We start from the raw sequence: 21,331 nt of genomic DNA, 5'->3' as shown, positions 1-21,331 counted from the left end.
CCGTATCTGTGGAGAGAGAAACAACTTTCTGATGAAAGGTCATCGACCTTAAACATTAACACAGAAACAGGCTATTCAGCCCAATAGCACCATGCCAGTGTTTATGCTGCACAAAAGCCTCTTCTCACCCTTTTTCATCTCGCCCTATCAGCATGTCTTTCGCTTCCTTTCTCCTTCATGTGCTTTCTGAAGTGGTTCTGTACTGTAAATGGGCTATCACCAGACTTTCTCCTAGGCTTAGTGAGGGGGTATGTTGAGTGAGGCAGATACATTCTTGCAATCCCTATCTTGTTTGTGCCATACAAAATGTTGAGGGTCCATTTAAAAGTAACTTTAAAACCCCATTGTAAAAATTCTCAATGCAGTAGACACAGAGTCGCTTACAGTGAAAACATACCAACTGGAGGTTTAACGCAGGTTTCAGAGAGGACTGCACCCATCTATTGCAAGAACTTAACAAGCCTGTAAAATCCCCTATACAATGACAATATCCCTTTATTTATGAAAATCTGAGAATAAAAGCTTTATGGACTTTGTCAGGGCACCTTGAAATAATTTAATTACAAAGAGAGAGTCTGTTTTAGAACGACAAAGAAGTGATTACTTTTTGGTTTTGAATCCCTCAGAAAACTGAAACTGCCATGTGAAAGTCTGCTGGCCCCTCTGTGTGTACTCGTGCTCCCAGGAGCTGACTCATTGAGGTCACCGAGCAGGCAGCGGCCTGCCTTTTTTGTTCTGGGCTGCGTTCCAAGTCTGCCTCTGGAGGTAAAGCTCGGAGACTGACACAAGTGTCTTAATCAGTCTGCCAGCTAGTGCCCTACCTGAAGCCTGTCCTTTGACAATCCTTTTAGCTGATTATTTTGCTGATGCACAACAAAGGCTAATTTGCAAGGAACACTGAACGCAGGCATTTGTACGGCTAGAATGTGTCTGCCGCAAACACCTATTCTGTTTTATAAAGCACTTTAATAATACAGAACAATAACATTTTACTCATTTATCAGGGACTTTTGTGGAAATGCAAAATGCGCACATTCTGAAGTCAATTGGTGTCTAGGGATGCAGCTTGAGGGGATGGCGAAAATGTCCTTAATTAGAGGAGTGAATATTTTGCTTACAATTGCATATTTTATTCAGTTGCATGGCAGTCTGGCTTCAGGACTAATTTATAAAGTGCGAGTAATAATAGTTTCAGGCATCCTTGAGCTGCAAAATCTTAGAGCACTTACTCCAGGATAAGAAAGCTGTTAGAAGAACCTGGTGCACATTATCTGTTAGAAATGTTATGGAAAATATTAATGGTTCTCTTCGCACTCTTAATTTGAATGTTTTCCCCAAAAGCTGTGAGGCAGGGACGTTTGGAGCTTTCAAGACTAACACTGATAGATTTTTGTTAGGAAGGGGCATCCAAGGATATGGAGCAAAGGCAGATGTATGGAGTTGAAGAACAGATCAGTCGTGATCTAACTGAACGGCGCAACAGGCTCGAGGGGCTGAATGGCCTACTCCTGTTCCTAAAACATTGTTGGTATCCGCATTAGATGAAAATTCACATGGTTATAGGAGGTTATTATAACCGTTCCCAAGTAATATTCAATGGGTCACCTGGAAGTCTAATTTGTCTGACTAATTTTTAATTGAAAACTAATAATACAAAAATGAAAGTGATTGGACTGGTATGATTTGGAAATGGAAATTATTTATTTTGCCATTATTATTATAATTATTATACCAATTATTAACTTATATGGCGAATGAGTGAGAGCTGCTGGAGTGTGATAAAGGCCTCTGAATAGAAACTCAACGGGCTTGTTAAAACAACCTGGTGGCACTGTCGAGTTGTGCATTAACAAGCTGTGCTATCATGTGGGTATGATTGGGCTGTGGGAATCTCTGGTCCCTACCAGGCTGGACCCATATGAACTGACTGTCAGTTTGAAGGATCAACAGATGTAACCATATGCGACTCACTTGGAAGCATTTTTGCTTCTGGTTGTGTGTTCAAGTCCCACTCCAGAGACTTGAGCACAAAATCCAGGCTGACATTCCAGGGCAGTACCAAGGGAAATGCTGTTTTCAGGTGAGGTGTTAAACCGAGGCCTTGTCTGCCTCCTCAGGTGGATGTAAAAGATCCCATGGCAATATTTCAAAGAAGAGTGAGGGAGTTCTCCCTGATTTCCCAGCCAACATTTACCCCTTCAACCAACATCAGCAAAACAGATTATTTGGTCTTTCTCACATTGATGTTTGTGGGAGCTTGCTGTGCTGGCTGCGTCATTTCCTACGGGCAGAATGTTCTGGTCCCGTTGGCGGCGGTTGTGTTTGGCGGCATGAGCAGGCAACATGGCGAGAAGGCCAGAAATTGGTTTTACGCTGTGGTGAAGCCAGTTTATGACCATCCCCTACACCCATCAATGGCAGGCCGCGTGATTGCACGCCGATCCCTCGTTTAAGGATGGAATATCAAAAACAGGACTTTAGCATTCCAGTTGACCCGTCTTCCTGGTTGACCACGGACAAAAGACACATCGAAACTCAAAATGTAATAGATAAATGTGAATGGTTCCCCACCGATCTCCCATTATATAATGAAGGTCCCTCATCCGAACCTAAATTTCAAAGCGTCAAATGACAACACAGGATGGTTATCGACCTGACCACCCACCTATTTGGAAAAGGACTTTGGACTTGTGACAGGTCATGTGGGTGAGACAGCCATGTTTGCTGCCTGCTTTTAAAACAAATAGAATCAACTCTGCAGAGACGGAGAGACCGTAAGAAAGCCATCTAACCAGCTGAAGTCAACTAAGCAGCCATGGTGATCAATAGCAATTGCTTTAAAGTGGGAGGACACTCCCCAGCCTGTTCCAACTTTAAGTTCATCTAAGAATCAACCTCCTAGAAATTCAACTACAAGAAGCCTTGCAGCTTACTGAGAAACCTCTGCTTACAAGACCTTCACTCCAACCAAAGCATCAACTTATCTAAGAAACTATAGGCCTGCCACAAAAGAGAGACTGAGACAATTATGCATTTAATTGTATTCTTTTCTTCTTTCTTCATCCGTACCTAATCTTTGTATAAATGTTTTAAACCTCCAGGGCAATTGTGGGATAATAAATAACCATCTTTATCTTAGAACTCACAAAATGGCTTGCTGCTGGAAATATTTAAATTGGGACAGCCACTCTGACGGTAAAAACAGACACACCTCACATACAAAAATTACATTGATCACAGTCAGTAAGAAAACACACACATTCTGTCTGTGACAATTATACAAAGAAAAAATGTTTTAATAGGTGCAAAAATGTCAACAAAATGTGAGAATTTAGTTAGGCCTATTTTAATTTCAATTTTTTTCTATTGACACATATATATTTTGAATTTATGTTATTATATACATAAATTATGCATTCTACAAGAGACACAAGGCAATTTGTCAAGTTTTTGGTTTACAATTGCCTAATTTTCATCCAGTAGCTCCTAATAGTTTTTATTTTAGGCATTTTTTTTAAAAAGGGCTCTTCAGGTAAAAAAAAATGGTGCCAACTCCTACCCTAAACATTCCAGATAAACTTCACCTCCAAATATTTACTGTCTCAAAACTGGAAATATTCCCACTCCTGTGTTGGAAGCTTTAAAGAAGTTTTTCCTGTTCAGTCTATCTGGCCTCCTGTGTTCCCAAGCACTGGATTTGATGATGGGTATGGTTAGACTTGTACCTGAAATCTCAGATGGCTCTGAAATTCCCTGGTTTTAACAGTGGATGAAGGGTTCACATAATCAAGAGGCATTTGAAAGTGTAGAAAGGGATAGATGAATTTTGGAAATGAGTTCCAGAGTCCTGGGGCCTGACAGCAGAAGATTCACCACCCATGGGTTGGTGGGAATGTGCACTGTAGAGAGGAGTATGTGAGTTATACTGTAGAGCTAACCTACTTCTGAAACCGTGAACTAACATGATGGCTACACAACCTCATTCCTTGATGTCATTATATTTCCTAAATAGAAAGTGCCAAAGGAATCTCAGTCAATGCATTGTTACAGGTCAAGAAACATTTATTTATAAGTGGAAAGCATTCTCAGTTTCACTGGCTGTTAGCGGGATGTTTGATGGAACAGTTATATTGATAAGGTAGCAATCTCTTGGTATGGTGCCACTGAGCATTATTGCACTAGCAATCAGTCTCACAGTGTGGGATGATCGCAGGTTTGAATCTGATTCTCGTTAGTTCCCATCTGTGGCTTCAAGTCCCACTCCAGAAATGTGAGCACAACAGTCTAGGCAGTCTCATCTGAAAGACGGCAGCTCTGATAGACTGAAGAGGTTAAGCTGAAGCCCCCGTCTGCCCCCTCAACTGGATGTAAGAGACCGTGATAGTATTCGAAGAAAGTGGCAACATAGCAACAGCATAGGCCATTTAGCCCCTCGAGCCTGTTCTGCCATCCAATGAGATCATGGATCATCTGTGTTCTAACTCCATATACTCATCATTACCCAGCAGGGAAGTTCTCCCTAGTGCCATAGCCAACATCTATCCCTCAACCAACATCACTAAAGCACAGATAAACAGAAATAAAAATAGTAAGAGCTATAAAAGCTCAGCAAGTGGCAACACCTATGGAGAGACAAACAGAGTTAACATTTCAAGTCCAATGTGACTCTTCTTTGGAACCACTTTTTTTTGTTCAGGTTTGGGGACTATAAGGTGGAAAGCTGTAGAGGGAAGATCTCCGGAGGAGATGTGGTTAGTGACAGTCCTGGAAACATTGGCTTGATGTTCAGCGGTGGGGTCATGCATGGCCCAATGGGAGGTAGGAAGAAGTGTCTGAGAGTTGGCGCTCAGACTCTGCAAGGTAAAGGTCGGTACACCAGCCAACGACAGCAACACCCTTGTCAGCAGATTTGATAACAGAGTCAGGGTTGTGAGAGAATGGAACGCAGCAAGTTCAAAGGGAGGCAGGTTCGACTGGGTGAGGGGAGCAGAGACATTAACCAGGCTGATGTCACGCCGACGGTTCTCGATGAAAAGACCAAGAGCGGGTAAGAGGCCAGAAGGAGGAGTCCAGGTGGAGGGAGAGTATTGGAAATGGGCGAAAGGGCCTGTTGAGCAAGGGGGAGGACTCCTGCCAAAAGATGAGCACAGAGATGAAGGTGATGGAAGAAGAGCTCAATGTCATGCTGAGCTCGAAAATCATTGAGGTGCGGGCGTAAGGGGATTAAACTGAGTTCTTTGCTGAGCACAGAAAGTTCAATGTCAGAGAGGGGAAAGTCAGAAGGTATAGTGAATACACAGCAAGAGTTGGGATTAAAGGAAGGGATGGGTTTGAAGGGGAGGGGAGGAAGGATCCTGAGGGGTGTCAGTACCCATAAATTGTTGGAGCTCGCGTTCCTTAACACCTAAAAGGAAGAGAAAATGTTTCTTGTTAAGGGGTTGGATGAGATGAAGAATGAAATGAAACTGAGGACCAGAAAAACTTTTTAAAAAATTCATTCATGAGATGTGGGCTTCGCTGGCTAGGCCAGCATTTATTGCCCATCACTAGCTGCCCTTCAGAAGGTGGTGGTTAGCTGCCTTCTTGAACCGCTGCAGTCCATGTGATGTAGGTACACACACAATGCTGTTAGGAAGGAAGTTCCAGGATTTTGACCCAGCGACAGATAGGTTGAGTTGGTGCTGCTAGATAGAGAGGTCGAGTCTGTGCATGTGGTGGCACATGGCACTGAGTGTGGATCTCAGGATGCAGCGAGAAAAGTAGCGTGAGGAACATTGTGTATCTCAGAGATACTTATAGTCCTGGGTGGTTTTGAAACATGAAGGATGGACCTTCAATTAGGATCAATGTGGGGTAAGTTGGAGTTGGAGACAGTCACTGAGGAAGGAGATGTGACTGTGAGAGTGAGTTTTGATAAACACCTTATCAAACACCAGAAGGGAAAAGGAAAGCAATGAAGGCAAACATGGTGAAAGAGACAAACGGAAATCCTGCCAGTGAGAATAGTAGAACTTTTTCAAGGCAGCCGTTCCTGAAAGAGACATGAAAGTGGAGTTAAACACTAAAATTTAAGCAAAATGCTGCGGATGCTGGAAATCTGAAATAAAAACAGAAAATGCTGGAAAAACTCAACAGGTTTGGCAGCATCTGTGGAGAGAGAAATGGAATTAACATTTTGAGTCCAATATGACTTCTTCGGAACAGAAGTTACAGGTTACAGATGAACTGGTCATTATCTCATTGTGGGACTTTGCTGCCTGCTTTCCCACATTACTGCAGAAACTGCACTTCAAATTTAGGATGTCCTGAGGTCATGAAAGGTGCTATTTAAATGCAAGTTCTATCTTTCTTTAAGTTGTCAGGGCAACTTTTGAAGAAAAGTGGTAGGAAAACTGCAGAAAATGGGGAAAAAGTATTCATGACAAACAATCTTGTAAAAAAAGAAATCCAACAGGAGCAGAGCCCTTAACTTCAAAGAGAGAGAAGGTGAGGTATCTTTTATTTGTTCATGGGATGTTCATTAGCAAGGCCAGCATTTTATGCCCTTAAGAAGGCTTGCTATGCCATTCCAGAGGGGAGTTCAGAGTAAACCACATTGCTGTGGGGCTGGAGTCATATGTGAGCAAGACCAGGTAAGGACGGCAGGCCAGAGGGACAAAATGTCACCTGTGGGTAAAAGAACAATGTATACTGTTAGAGGTACTGGTTGCCCTTTATTCTTCACCTCCTGTGGTCTCCTTAGCTTTACTTTTCTACTGAACTCCTAGACACTTTATTGTTTGTGTCAGATAATGAGCTCCTTTTTTTTCACATTGGTTTCTGTGCGGAAAGCAGTTCATTTCCTTGTGTCCGGAGCACACAGTTGAGCATATTCCGGCACTTTCCATTTCTGCCATCATCCTTCTTGTTTATTTTGGCTCCATAATGCAAGAGAATGTTCTGTACAACTGTAAAGTGCAATATTTGTAGTGTCAGTTTGAAGGCAACAGGATGCGTCTTTTCGTGCTTGAGAGTCACTGGGAAATGGGCTCAAGAATCCTGTTTTGACAGTTTAAAGACAGACTGTGTATCTACAACAGTGTATGTGATGTAGGTTATGACATTCGTGAGACAAAACAGGAGAGAAAAGGCGTGGAAAAAAGAGAAGAAAGAGAGAGAAGATATAAACAAAGGAAAGGAGGAGCAATCAGAATTCACCGAACACATTGTACATAGCTTTGTGTTACAGACTAAGGGCTATATTTTTCTCACTGAATAAATGTAAAGAAAAATTATTTTACTGCCTTGTCTTTTAGAAAACAGCAATAGTTTAATAAAAGAATTAGAACATAGGAATGAGCAGCAGTAGAAAAGTCTTATCGCGGTGCAGCTGCCCAGCAGCTATATTTGAAAATAAAGATAAAATCTACACGCTGCTGTCGATTTTGACCGTTGATGGTGTGAAATATGTGTTAGGGAATCAGAAGCCAGGTTTACAAGTCTCCCAGCTTTCATTCCCTCATGAGAGAGGCTGCCGTCTTGCGATCACGCCAAAGTAAAAATCTACCCTGTGTTGTCTCTCTATCTCCACTGCTTCCTTTACTAGGAGAACTACATAGTTCCTCCTGGAATTCACCAGTGCTTTCCGACTTCACTGGCACTCCCAAGGCACAAATTCACTGACCTCTTTGTGAAGTAATTAAATCCAAACTGCTCTCTTTCAAGCTTGAGCCTGTGTCCATTGACTAAGGCAATTTTGATTTATAACTTCAGAGGGAAATAAAGCTGTGGGGGAACAAACTGGGGGGAAAAAAAACAAATAGGTAGAGGCGGGGATACCACATGGTTGCCTGGCTGAGGCTTTTATACATCATATTGTGCTAACTATCTTACAACTTGCTTTTAGAGTTGAGATGACAAAGGAGCCAATGAAACATGTTTTGAAGATCATAGTAACCATTTGGGATAGGAGTAGACCATTACTATACCTAGTCCGACTGTTGACGCATTTCTAATAGCTCTAAATCCCATTTGTTGTCAAGACCCTGACTAGTTCCTTTTTTTTAGCAACAGTATTGAATCAATGGATTAGTCGTTCCTGGATCTGGATGGCATTGTCCAGGCCAGCATTTGTTGCTCATCCCCAATTGCTCTTGAGAAATCAATGTTGAATTCTAAACTTAAAAAAAGGGAATGTTTGATATTCACTACAGACCCATCTCCACCTGTAAGAATTGGCATCAGCAAGTTGGCCTGACTCAAAGCAGGATTCCATCTGAAATATTAATCCATCTTCCTTTTTCAAATGCTGCGCTCTCCCCGCAGTTTCTGTTTTTATTTAATTTCAGTCCTTTATTTTTGCATAATTGTTCCTTTTTCTTTCAGAAAAATTTCACTCAAGTCACTGCAGGTGTTGCACTAATGGTGCTTCTGTGGCATTTGCAGTCTGTATACTAATAGAATTTCTTGGAGCTCATTGACCATTTTACCATTTTCCCAAGCCCCTCTAATGAAAAAGAGTGTAAGTGGTGAGGTGGATGCTTTTTCCCATATGGTACAGTTCACTCAGGGGATCAAAGTTGCCGTGGTAACGTGCACATTTACATGCGTGTTGTAGTTTGGAGCTATGGATAGTGATGGTCAAGGATCCAATGTTCTTTCTATCACATGGCTGACCAGAAATCACTCCCACTCTTACTGTCTGCCATTGGCAGGTGTTGGAAGGATTTGCAGGTTGATACTCAACCTGTTTGGCCACATCATGAACGCACCTTCCATTGACTGTCAAGTCCTGCTGTGCCACAAGACCTCATAAAGATGTATAGGGTCATTCAATTCAGGCACCATTAAAGTTAAGAGTGCACTGATGTGTCACTTCAGCAGGTGAGCTCAACAAAGAGAAAGGGAGGAAAGTTGAATATCAGCAGTATCAGAGTCACCGGCTTTCACTTCTGTAAGCCTGGGTTTGGTTTCATAACAGAACGAAACATTGCCTAGTGGTCAAAATTCTCCAGAGTAACTGATTCTAGTACTTTTATTCTCAAATTGTCAGGCCATGGGCTGTATGATCATCAGAGTGTCAGGCAAAGAATAAAGCTTTGTATCCCACAGAATACATAGAAGTCCAAAGAGTTAAAAAAGTTGTTTGTCTTAAGTAATCAGACGGCCACGTGTAACATATCAGCCAAATGAATGAGCTCAGCTCTCATCCACTTTTGTTCCAGAATTGCAATGAATAGCCACTCCAGCACTTTGGAATATTCAGCTGCCACACTGTGTTGAATGAAAGGATGGAGAAAAGCTGGAGTGATGATCATTTGATACTTGTCTGTCATGAATATGCAGTGCTCCTATTTAGAATTACGTTCTGCTCTAACCAAGTTTGTGACCCTTACTGGCTTAATCTGAAAAGACATATTGTCATTTGTAATGCTTGGAAAGGAAGTTCAGGTTTAGGAACTAAATTAGAAGACAATGGCCAGGAGCTCACTGAGTGATCAAATCTTCACGGAAAGTTGTGATATCTAATACCAAGAATGTGTTTCAAGAATGAAAAAGGGGGAAATGAAGCTCCCATTTTATGCATTGTGATTTTTTTTCATTGAGACAATAATGAGTTTTGAAAGTCCTTTTAGCCTACTGAGGTACACAAGCTTCAGTGTGAAAAATTGGTTGGTGCAAGTAACTTGTTTATTGTCGCCTACGGTGCAAGGTTATTGCAGACAAATATAGCAGACTAGCATTAGAAATCCTTAAATGACTATCTGTGGTAAGATTTCCATTGTAAGATTCATTATTCTTTTTATTGAAAGATTTCCCCTTTTCATTCCCTTCCTAAAGCCCCTCCTGTGTTCAGGGCATCTCACTCTAAAAGGGCTGGACCATTTAGCCCACCCCTGCCTTTATTCAGCAGCCAGGATGAGTTGTGCCAGTGTCAGTGCTGGAAGATCTCCCGTCCTTTGATTTGGCTTCTGTTAAATGCAGCACCTTGGGCAGGAATTTTAGGCCCTGATGTGGTGAGCACAGAGATGGATAGGTGTGGAATTTCGCACCACTGGCCTGTGTACTGGTCCCCTGGCTCTACCCTGCCCCTGGGCCATTTCCCCAGAGGTAGGATGCTTGGGGGTGGCAGGGCTGAAAGCAGCTAGTAGCCAATTGTCACTATGACTCTTCATCAGAACTTCTGATGAAGAGTCATACGGACTCGACACGTTAACTCTTGTCTTCCTTTCCACAGATGCTGTCAGACCCACTGAGTTTTTCCAGCAATTTTTGTTTTTGTTTCAGATTTCCAGCATCTGCAGTATTTTGCTTTTAGCCAATTGTCACTGTTTAATAGCCTATTATGGCCTACTGTTGGAGGCCAGTGTTTCAGGCAGGCATAGAGGCCCTCCCTGCTTATCTGCCTTCAGCTGCAGCCCCCGAATGGCCTGCGGAGGGGCTGCCCCTTCACAGTGGTGGCCCAGCTGCAAAGTGTAGTATTAGGGTGTTCAGGTCTGAAAGAGTTAAAATGTGGGACTGGGGAAACAGTACAGCTTCCATGATGTAAGAGAGAGTCTAGATGGAGAATCCTCATGGCTTAGACTGAGTAATACCTGTTGTCTTGTACATCTGTAAATCGTTATGTTCTTACAATAAACCACTTATGGTTCAGACACCTCTATGTCTCCGCAACCAGTCTCCTTAGCCAGTGAAAACCAACATACAACACAAGTTAAAAGCAAAATACTGGGGATGCTGGAAATCTGAAACAAAAACAGAAAATGCTGGAAAAACATAGCAGGTCTGATAGCATCTGTGGAGAGAAAGACAGAGTTAACGTTTCGAGTCCGTATGACTCTTCTTCAAAGCTGAAGACAACACAAGGTGCTTTTTCTGTTTTAAAGTTATAGGAGAGAGGGTGCCTCCATCTTGGGGTGCCCTTTCCCTCACTTACCTTGAAAGACCAGCTTCCTCAGGGCTGGAGGGTCTCCTATTGGCCCTCCAGCTTCAAGAGCCCCCCCTTTAAAGATGGCGAGAATGCCCTCTGCTCACTAATTGTACTCCACACAGTGAGCTTCTGACTCCCATTTGAGCCAGTCCTGAAGCCCAGGGAGGGGAAATCTTGACCCTTGTCTCTGCGCAGTAATGTGATTAAGATCAGCAACTCATCATCGAGGAGAGACAGGCATTGACCTCAGTGGACACCGTGATTGTAGCCTGAACTACTCCTGCACAGCTCTTCCGCCCCCATCTCAGTCTAGTAAAATAAAAGTCTTTACAAAGAGCGTGGTTAGTACTTAGAATTCTCTGCCACAAGCCTTCCTTCAAAGGGAGCCTTTGAAGTTCTTCTAAAAGGGAATTAAATTCTTGCTTGATAAAGATTATGGGGTTAGACCAAGTCAGTTGTTTGGAGACAATATTGGCGTAGTCTTGATGGGCTGTACTATAACAAATTCCGTGTTTCTGTGACATGTGGGAGAATTTTCCCTCTGTCGGGGGGGCGGGGGCTGGGGGTTGTGCGGGGGTGGGTGGGGGTGGGCGCGGACGCGATTGGCCACCCCCGATCGGGTTCGTGCTGCCATTTTATGTGGACGTGCGACCAGAAGCACTGTGCGCTCCCTGTGCGGATGGGGGGAGGGTGACGGTTCCCTGAGTCGGGGTCTGCACTTTTATGCGCACGAAAGAGCGCAGAAATCTCCGAGGCACAGAGGTGTCCCCTCATGTGACAGTGGCACATGAGCTGGGACATGTCAATTAATTTTTATAAACATTTTTATTCAATTTATACACACTTCATGAAACCTCATCCCGCCCGTGGATGAGGTTCCATGAAAAATGCGAGGGCCGCCTGGGCTCTTCCAACCTCAACCTGGACGGGCAGCTCAGTTTATTAGTTTAATTCGTTTTTAAATGGCCTTAATAGGCCTTTGACAGTTCGGTGGGCGCGCAGCCGACTCTGCTGCGCGCCCTCCGAGCTGAAAATCCAAATGGCGCTCGGTGACATCGGGACGCACGCCCGACATCACCCCGCGTCATTTTACGCCTCGGTGAGCAGGCCCCGCCCCCGCTCGCCCTGCCGCAAATTCTGGCCACCGTGTATACACGGTGACAACGAGACTATGCACAGATTGAGTTGTTCAGTTAGCCTGTATTGCCGAAAGGAACAATCTTATCCTATTTCTGTTCTGAGGAAATTGTTTTAAAATAATGTGGAACAATTATAATGTTTATCTGCAATTTTCAGGAAGCTTCATTTACATTACAAGAAGATGGGAAATAAGTTGTTTTGCTAAGCAGCTTGTCCTGACTGAGAAAGTAACTTTTGAAAAGGAGATTGGTGCCCCCCCCCACCCCCCACCTCCTCTCCCCCGCCCACATTTGAACTGATGAGAAAATGTTCCGGCTGAATTCTTTTATTTGAGTTCCTGTTAAACTTGCAGAAATGTTTTCAGAACACACATCAGGGCAGTGTGAGTGATTTACTGATTAGGTGGTCAGCATGCAGTTTGTGTAGTCTGTTCAGGAGATTATCTATATAACACTTCCCCAAAAACTGACTGGAGCAAGGGGATCGCTGCTTGTTATGTCATGGAGTCACTGTAGCACAAAAGGAAGCCCATGGAGTCCATGCATCTCTCTTGCAGAACAATTGAGTCAGTCCCATTCTCCCGCTCTATCCTTGTAGGTTTATTTCCCTCAAGCGCTCATCCAATTTCCTTTGGAAATCATTGACTGGCTCTGTTTCTCACACCCTCATAGGCAGAGAGTTCCAGGTCACTACCACTCGCCGTGCAAAAAAGCCCTTGCTTACATTATCCCTGCATCTCTTGCCCCCAGACCTTAAATCCGTGACTAGGGGTCCTTGGACCATCAACTATTAAAGCGAGATTGTGAATGGGTTTGAGAAGCTTTCCTGTGTTTGGTGCTTCAAGCAAAATTGTCAATATTTTCACCATTGTCAATCTTCACAAGCGCATAGCGACCCAAAAGCCTCACTGCATTATTAGTCATTTCACTCTTAGAATGTGATGTTCACTGTGAGCTTTGAACTCGTAGTGTGAAGAAGCTGCAGTTCAAAAAATGTGGAGCTTCCGAGATTCACGCCTTAAAAGCTTTTTTTTAAAAAAAAGAGTTCCTTTATCTCAATATCTGGGGATTGACAGTTTGTTGTTGGAGTTCTGTAGCTGGTTCACTTGTATTTGCACAATATGCTTTCACCACTGCTGCCGGAACCATGGTGGTAGCTGTCCCAGAAAATATTTGAACAAAGAACCTTTGTCATGATCAAAGGCTTCAGGCACATCCTGATAAATGTTCCTACAAATATCAAATGAGAACCAAAGAAATCCATCACTGCACAAACTACAGTGCTTTGCAGACCTGTGTCTCATTTTAATGCTTCACTGGAAACTTCAACAATTTCTAGAGTTTTGTCCCAAGACACTGCAGAGGCTAAATAAAGTACCTGCAGAACATCGCTTTTATTTTTCAAAACCATTTTTGTGAATTGTTTTAAATGCAGGTTTGGAAATAGATTTTAAAATGCCCTTTGCTGTACCAAATGATTGTTTTTGGTTCCAGAACAAATGTTTCAGAAGCACTTTTGAAGTGCTTCACATATCACAGCCAAAGCTCCTCACCAAGGTCAGTGTTGGTCCCCACACTCCTAAAAAGACAAATGTCCCTATTCAAAACGGGTTTGAAAAATAAAAGCGATGTTCTGCAGGTACTTTATTTAGCCTCTGCAGTGTCTTGGGACAAAACTCTAGAAATTGTTTAAGTTGCCAGTGAAGCATTAAAATGAGACACGGGGCAAGGGCAGTTTAACAGTGCGTGGTGATTTGCCTCTGCTGGCCAGCATGGCTGGCTTCTATTTGGTGACAGTGATGGGTAAAAATGCCAAGAGATTTGAGCTTTCATTGTTTTAACTGAGTGAGTAAAGTCTGTTCTTTTTCATTTTTCAGGAACCATGCGCCCAGTTAGAAGAAACTTTTATGACCCCTCTTCTGCTCCGGGAAAAGGGATAGTTTGGGAATGGGAAAACGACAGTTCCTCCTGGACTCCGTATGATATGGATATTTGTATAACCATTCAGAATGCATATGAGAAGCAGCACCCTTGGTTGGACTTGACTTCTCTAGGATTCTGTTACATTATTGACTTCAACAGTATGTGTCAGATGAACCGACAGACACAGAGGAAACGTCGACTGCGTCGACGAATGGACCTGGCCTATCCTTTGACTATGGGTTCTATCCCTAAATCACAATCTTGGCCTGTTGGCACACAGTCGGGACAGCCATGTAACTGCCAACAGTGTGTCCTGGTGAACAGCACAAGGGCAGCCTCCAATGCCATCCTGGCATCCCAGCGACGGAAAATTTATTCTGCCACGAACGGGACTCTTACTGTGCGTCAGAGTAACTCCTACAATGGTGCGGCCTTGTGGTCGACTGCGAGCACAGCTGGAATCACCCCTCCAAGGTCCGAGCAGACCCGCTCTCCAACTACAACTCAACTCTCTCCTATCTCCCAAAGCCAGAGCGCCACCACGACAACCCCAATCCCAGGCCAGAACAACCTGAACAGACCAGGTACCCAAAGGTCAGCTGTAGTCAGCACAAGGGCTTCGATTCCTCCTGGGTAAGTACAAATAAAAGACAAATCAGTGACATTCGTGTGAAGCCATTAGAAGCTATCTCCCTTAAGGGAAACTAATGATCATAAGCAGAATTTGCTTTTAAGAGAGAGATTGGCATAGGTTAAAAAGAAAACAGCCGCGTGGTTCTGCCTCTACAAATGGCAGGTGACTTTAAAAAATGCAATCATGTGGTGGTGTTCACAGCACATTAGAGACATTTGGTGCCATTCAGTGAATTGCTCTCATCTTAACGGTGAATTATTGGTCCAGGACATGGTCAAAAGCCTGCCTAAAAGGGTATAGAAATTAACTTTTCACTTTGGTAGGCAGCTGGTTTTTCAGTTCCGTATTTTCAGCTCCGATTCGCTAAATTCTGGCTCATTTCAAAACTGCTACAAAAGGCCTGACATCACATTTTCCTGAACATAGTTGCACCTCCCAGTACTTTGAGTAAATAATGTTGATATTAATAGCTGTGGAACATTTGATTTGGAGTGATGGATGATTAGAGTGAATGACACTTTGGTATGCTTCATCTGAAATCTGGGAATCTGGATATTGTGGGGTGTGGTATCTGCCGGTTTATTTTTGGAGATCTCCTGGCTTTATGGCCAACGTCAGTAACAGGGCTGGTTTGTCCCACTGATTTTTGTTGACTTACACACCTGCTGTAGAGAGGACAAAGCAAAGCTGCCACAGGGGGTATGTTGGACCAGCAGCTGAGGAAGGCTGATCCTGGAATCTTGCGGGTAAATCACTATCTTTCATCTTACTAACCCAAGCAAATAGGAGCTGCATCAAGGAAGGGTTAAAGAGCCTCGTATGCACCATAACGTTTTAGACGCTGAACCATCAGAGACTCAGGATGGCTCAGTGATCAGTGCCTTCACCTAGATAACCATAAGGACATCAAAGTAGACCAGGGTTAGAGCCTTTTACTCACTGCACCTGGAGAAGGAGATTCACTTTTTCAGAACAGGAAAGTTCTGTTGGATTTGTGACTCCTGCTTTGGGAAATTCTTAAATGTCGGCTGAGGTTTTGGGTGCAGTGTCATAGAATCATTAGAGCCATTATGGCACAGAAGGAGGCCATTTGACCTGTCAAGCCCATGCCGGAGCTGCTTTTGCACCTTTGGGCTGCCACTTAAATAATGAAATAGCTTTCTCTCCTGCCCTCCTTTAGCACGCCTGCCTGGGGATGCCTTTAATACATTAAAGGTGCCATATAATTGCAAGTTGTTTTGTTTAGAGGAAATATTGCAGTCAGCTGACAGTGAACTGTTTGGATCCTTGAACATTTGACATGGTGGGTCGCTCAGCGGCTGTGCAGAGAATGGTCAGCTAATATTTCAGCATTTGAAAACATATTAATAAAATCAGAAAAGAGAAAGAGGAGGAGAAAACAGCAGTGGAGAAAATATCAGTGACTCGATCAGTTTAGTCAAGTGATAGAAAGAAGCATTAAAGAAGTTCAAGAAAGGAAGGATGTCTGGATAGCTGTAAGTGGGGAAACTTGTTTTATTCATCCTTGGGATGCGAGCATCACTGGCAAGGCCAAAATTTACTGCCCATCACTAACTGCCCTTGAGAAGGTGCCGGTGAGCTGCCCTGCTGAACTGCTGCAGTCCATGTGGTGTTGGTACATCCACAGTGCTGTTTGGGACAGAGTTCCAAGATTTTGACCCGACGACAGTGAAGGAATAGCGATATATTTCCAAGTCAGGATCATGAGTGGCTTGGAGGGTAACTTGCAGATGGCGGCGTTCCCATGTTTCTGCTGCCCTCGGCCTTCTAGGTGATAGAGGTCATGGGTTTGGAAGGTGCTGTTGAAAGAGTCTTGTTGAGTTCCTGCAGAGCATCTTGTAGATGGTATACACTGCTGCCACTGTGCGTCAGTGGTGAAGAGAATGAATGTTTAAGGTGGTGGATGGGGTACCAATCAAGAGGGCTGCTTTGTCCTAGATAGTGCTGAGCTTCTTAAATGTTGTTGGAGCAGTTCTCATCCAGGCAAGTGGAGAATATTCCATCACACTCCAGAATTATGCCTTGCAGATGATGGGCAGGCTTTGGGGAGTCAAGAGGTGAGAAAAAGGCAAAAAAATGGGACAGATAAAAGACATAGAAAACCTGGGGATCCAGTTTAACATTTAAACAGAGGATGCTTGTAGAGCAGGCCCACCAGATTCCAGAAGAGAAAATGTACAATCTGTGTACGGCCTACTGCCTGTAACAATGGGTCACAAATGCATGAATTCCACCCATTTAACAAAGAACACATTCGTAATAATTTACCCCTTTCACTTTCGCGTGTGAATTTTGTTGCTTAATGCTCATGAAAAGAAGTGTGGCGATATTAGGAATCAGTCAATCACGACAATGGGATAAAAATAGAAAAGGCTGGAAATGCACAGGAGGCCAATCAGCACCTGAAAGAGAAACGATAGATCTTTCACCTGAAGAGCCTTTGAAGGCTCTCCATCGAATAATGTTGATCTGGCTTTCCTCTGTCCAATGCAGAATGGTTTGTGACATGTTTCCAGCATTTTTATTTGTGTTTTATCCCAGTCTGTGGTAAGAATTGTTCCACATTGAAGGAGTGCTCCATCGAGTACGTGGACGACCGACCACCTATAAGACTAGAAATTATTGGTGATAACAGCGAAAGTTTTAGATGAGTTGATCCCCTCATGAGAATAACAATAAGATGGATGTCATGTAATTTGGCTGTTCAAAGTTTTTTTTTTAACAACAGTAGAAGTCATGAATTATTGTGGTGACTTCTTGGGGAATTAAAACTGGAGCCTTGTCAGCATAAAATGCTTGGCCCTATTTCAAGGAAGCATTCAGATCCAGGTGACCTTTGTGTTATTTTGCAGTTGCAAGTAAATTTTGGATAGGAATCCCACAGTCAATATAAATGAACTCTGGTTTCACACAAACCTGAAAAGCAAGTGTCTCCAAAGTCGATTATTTCTAACAGCCCATGAAAATGAATAGGAAACCAATTAGTTTAAAACAATGGCACTCCTATTTCTAGGCACATGTGTGGACTCGGTACCATTGGTGGAAATAAGAATGCTATAAAATTTACTTAATGCTGGCTTGCTTGCCAATCGCAATAAAATAAGCTGTCTAATCTCAGCAAGGGAAAAACTGTAATTCCTAAATTACTTTATTGATAGCCTATCATTTAAATTATTGATCTCAAAAACATATTATGTCATGACTGCTGATTACTAAAGGACAAACCAGCAGGACTTTGAAGCTGCAGTTGTAAATGCTTCAAGTGGCAGTCTAGGCAGCGCCTGCATTTCCAGACCAGAATAAATATAATTCTGGTTCTCCCCTCCCGGCAGCACAATTTCTGGCCCCCGCTTCCTCAAGAAATTGCAATTCTTCATTCTGTAATTCATAAGGCACCTAGAGTGGGTCAATGCTTAGTGTCTAATACATGTGTTAGCATTTATTTTACCAGAGGTGATATGCACGACTTTTTGAGCTGGATTTTAACTTTGTGTTGAGCTGTGAGCTAGGTGGAGGGGGAGGGGGAGGGGGGGCGGTGCAGCAGTGTGCAGAGTGAGTGTGGCTGAGGTGTGCAAAAGCTAGAAGCAAGTGCAACCTTGGCTGAATTAAATATGCTTTAACATATTATTTCAGAGTTTCCCGACCAATTAGTTTGAGTGGACATGATGCTGATTTCAACACAAATTGATCTTGGCTCCCATATTTAAAGGGTCTTTGTGAATATGTAATTTGATTGATGCTGGTGTTGGGAGGGGAAACAAGGAAGTGACAGAACGGAATGCACACACTTGAAAGCTGCACCTTGCTTCACTGACACCTCCCTGATGTGGTGATGGGGTCGCAAAGGCCCACAGGAGGATCCTGTTTCCCACTGATGGGACAAAGAAACCTGCCAGTGAAACCAAGAGGTTCTGAGTTCTCGGAGATGGTGGAGGAGATCAGCAGCAGCAATATGGTGCCACCCTCCTGGATTCATTGCCAAAAACAGATAAATGGCACAAGCATGGCAGGAAAGGTGAGTACAGTGGCACATTCACCCACATCCTGATGTGTGCATGATCTCGACCCCCTCACTCGGCCTTCTCGAGCTGACATCACTCCTCACAGCAGCTTACCTTGTAGGTACACACATCACTCTCTGCCCATTCACTTCCTCATCTCCCTGTCCTTTCATCCACCACTGACATGAACCTTCATCTTAATGCAATGTCATGCCTCTCCCTCATAGTCACCCTCAACAAATGCACTCCACCCATCTGTTAAGCACATGCCATTATCCTCACTCATAGGTCCCTTTTCCTTCATGGAGGAGAAGAGAGTACAGAACCCAGAGGAGAGGCTGAGAACCACGGGTGACCCTCCAGTTATCTTGCGACTCTCGGCTACAGTGGAGGAGGCGCTGGACATCACTGGATTCTCAATTGGTGTTTGGCCATCAGAGATGGGAGCCTCCCAGGTACCTGGTGACTGAATTAAATATCACACATGCTACATGGCATACAACACTTACTCATGCTGTCTTGATGTCAGCAGCAAGTGAAATATGATCATCTGCACAATGGTCACGTCAAACATTCTTAACTTGATGATTCTAATTCATGTCTTTAGTCTCTCACAGAGCCTTTCAGCATCTCGCAGGAGGTGGTGCAGGAGCAGGATGATGACTTCTCAGCTGAGGTCACACTCTGAGGGAGCACCGTCACAGGATTCATGCAGACCATACACCAACTCAGACACTCATGTTGGTGGGGCCGCTAGGGGAGGTGGTAGGGTTTTCCCCCAGTGACTCACACGTCATATGTGAACAGGAGCAGATGGTGGAGAGTGGGACAGTAGTGAATCGTTTGTATTGGAGGCTGCAGGGCACTCTCAGCTCAGTTCAGGTGCTGTACTGCATTAATGAACAGGGTAGTTCTGAAGCAGCAGCAAAAACTGAGCGATGTCCTGACTGCCATTCCAGCCATACTGTGCACGCTTGCAGAGAGATTGGAGGATTCCACCTTGAGCAAAATGGCATGACGTTACAGGTCTTTACAATGACGTCTTTGTCCTGTAAAGAGTGGACACCTGCATGGAGCATCAAACATGGCAATCAAACGTGTCCATGCAAGCTCTCACAAGTGAGAGATGCCAGTTCACTATGAATGCCAGTTTAAGTGGGATTGACGCAAACCTAAAATGCAACAGAAAATGCTGGAAATGCTCAGTGGATCTGGCAGCATTTGTGGAGAAATAAAGTCGTCACTGACCTGAAATATTAACCCTGCTTCTCTCTCCATAGATGCTGCCTGACCTACTGAATATTTGCAGAGTTTTCAGTTTTTATTTTTGATTTCCAGCATCTGCAGTACTTCACTCTTGATGAAAACCCAGTCTTTGGACATTCATCGTCCCACTGATTTGCAGCTTGTTGCTAGCGGGGAAGTGCAAGCAGACCACGTGAGGTATGATGGCTAAAGAAACCATGGAAATGGGAACTCAGCTCTCTGGCTTCTCACCCCTTGTCTACCCCCATCCCCTCAACCCGCCAGTTCTCAGTCCTTGCCCCCCAGTCAGTAGCCCACATGCAGCTTCCTGTCAGAATAGCCACGTCTGCCCCTGCACAGGCACAGGCAGGGCAGCCTTTAGCAGGGCTCCAAAACCAAGAGGACATCGTCCAAATGCATCTCAGTAATCAGAACAGGACCTGAGCAGCCTGCATCTGCCTAATCCACAGAGTTTGCACCATGCGGATTAGCTGAGGAAAGGAGGGTTAAAGATTTGTAGTTACACAAGGGTATGCACATGAATGTGCTACACAATGTAAGAATGTTAACTTTCTGTTTAACTTTTGAGTCACATTAATATTACTTATTCCCACCACTTGCTCGTCTTGTCCATTTTGATTGATGCCTAGTGAATGGCCTTTGGAGTTGAAAGACTTAAAATAGGTGATTGCATTTTTATCTTTTGGAAGAAACTGTTAATTCTGATTGTTTTGGAGGGGGAGGGTTGGGTGGGAGGGTTTGTATCAGATCACTACTTTCAAAGGGTGAAGTTTCTATGCTTATTTCCACAGGTTGGAAAGGGAGAGGAAATGCACCAGTCACTGTAAACTCTCAAAATCTGGGGGAGCAAAGAGTCAGTCACTCAAAATCTGCATTCCCCCTTGTTCCCATATTCATAAAAATAATTTTAAAAGTTCATTTCAGTCATTGCCACACCTCTGCTCTTTGAAAACAACCCTTCTGAAATTACTGTGATGCCAACTGTTGCCCCAGAAATTGATGATGGCAACTAAGTGATAAAGCCAGTTAAAACTGAGTGCAAGAGATAGACAAGAAGCTGCGGTAAATGAAGCTGCTGATAAACACATGGGAAATCATTGACAGTTATTGCAGTGCTGTGAACCTTAAGCCCGTGTTCAATGCATTAGGGAAGAAGGTGTTTCAAGACTTCATGCGACAGGATATTTTAAAACAAATGTTTAAAAAAAATAAAGATTAGAAATGGCTGCTCCATAATAAGAAGCTGAGTGCAGGTTTGTAATTATTATTTTTACTAGTTAAGAAATCAACATTTAAGTGAACTGGGAAGCTGATTGCTACAAGATCAAATCAATCTGCTGGGGAGTCCACCACTCTGAGCAGCAATGTTTCGTTGCCAAGGGAGAAAGGAGCAATTGCCAGTATCCACAATCAGACTGTAATTATAGCTGGTGCTAAC

General features: G+C 43.6%; 1 protein-coding gene across 2 annotated transcripts in view; it reads left to right on the top strand.

Annotated features, from left to right (window-relative positions):
* Positions 1 to 21,331, top strand: part of dtx1 (deltex 1, E3 ubiquitin ligase) — a 246,812-nt gene that overhangs the window by 92,148 nt on the left and 133,333 nt on the right. For both annotated transcript variants that reach the window (XM_078554245.1, XM_078554246.1), the window contains exon 2: positions 13,926 to 14,604. In XM_078554245.1, the coding sequence (XP_078410371.1) occupies positions 13,926 to 14,604 (679 nt within the window). The remainder of the gene's footprint in view (positions 1 to 13,925; positions 14,605 to 21,331) is intronic.

This window comes from Cetorhinus maximus, chromosome 12 (assembly GCF_964194155.1).
Source record: "Cetorhinus maximus chromosome 12, sCetMax3.hap1.1, whole genome shotgun sequence".
Classification (NCBI taxonomy): Eukaryota; Metazoa; Chordata; class Chondrichthyes; order Lamniformes; family Cetorhinidae; genus Cetorhinus; species Cetorhinus maximus.
The sequence above is the reverse complement of the archived record's forward strand: the minus strand, read 5'-3'. Positions and strand labels throughout refer to the sequence as shown.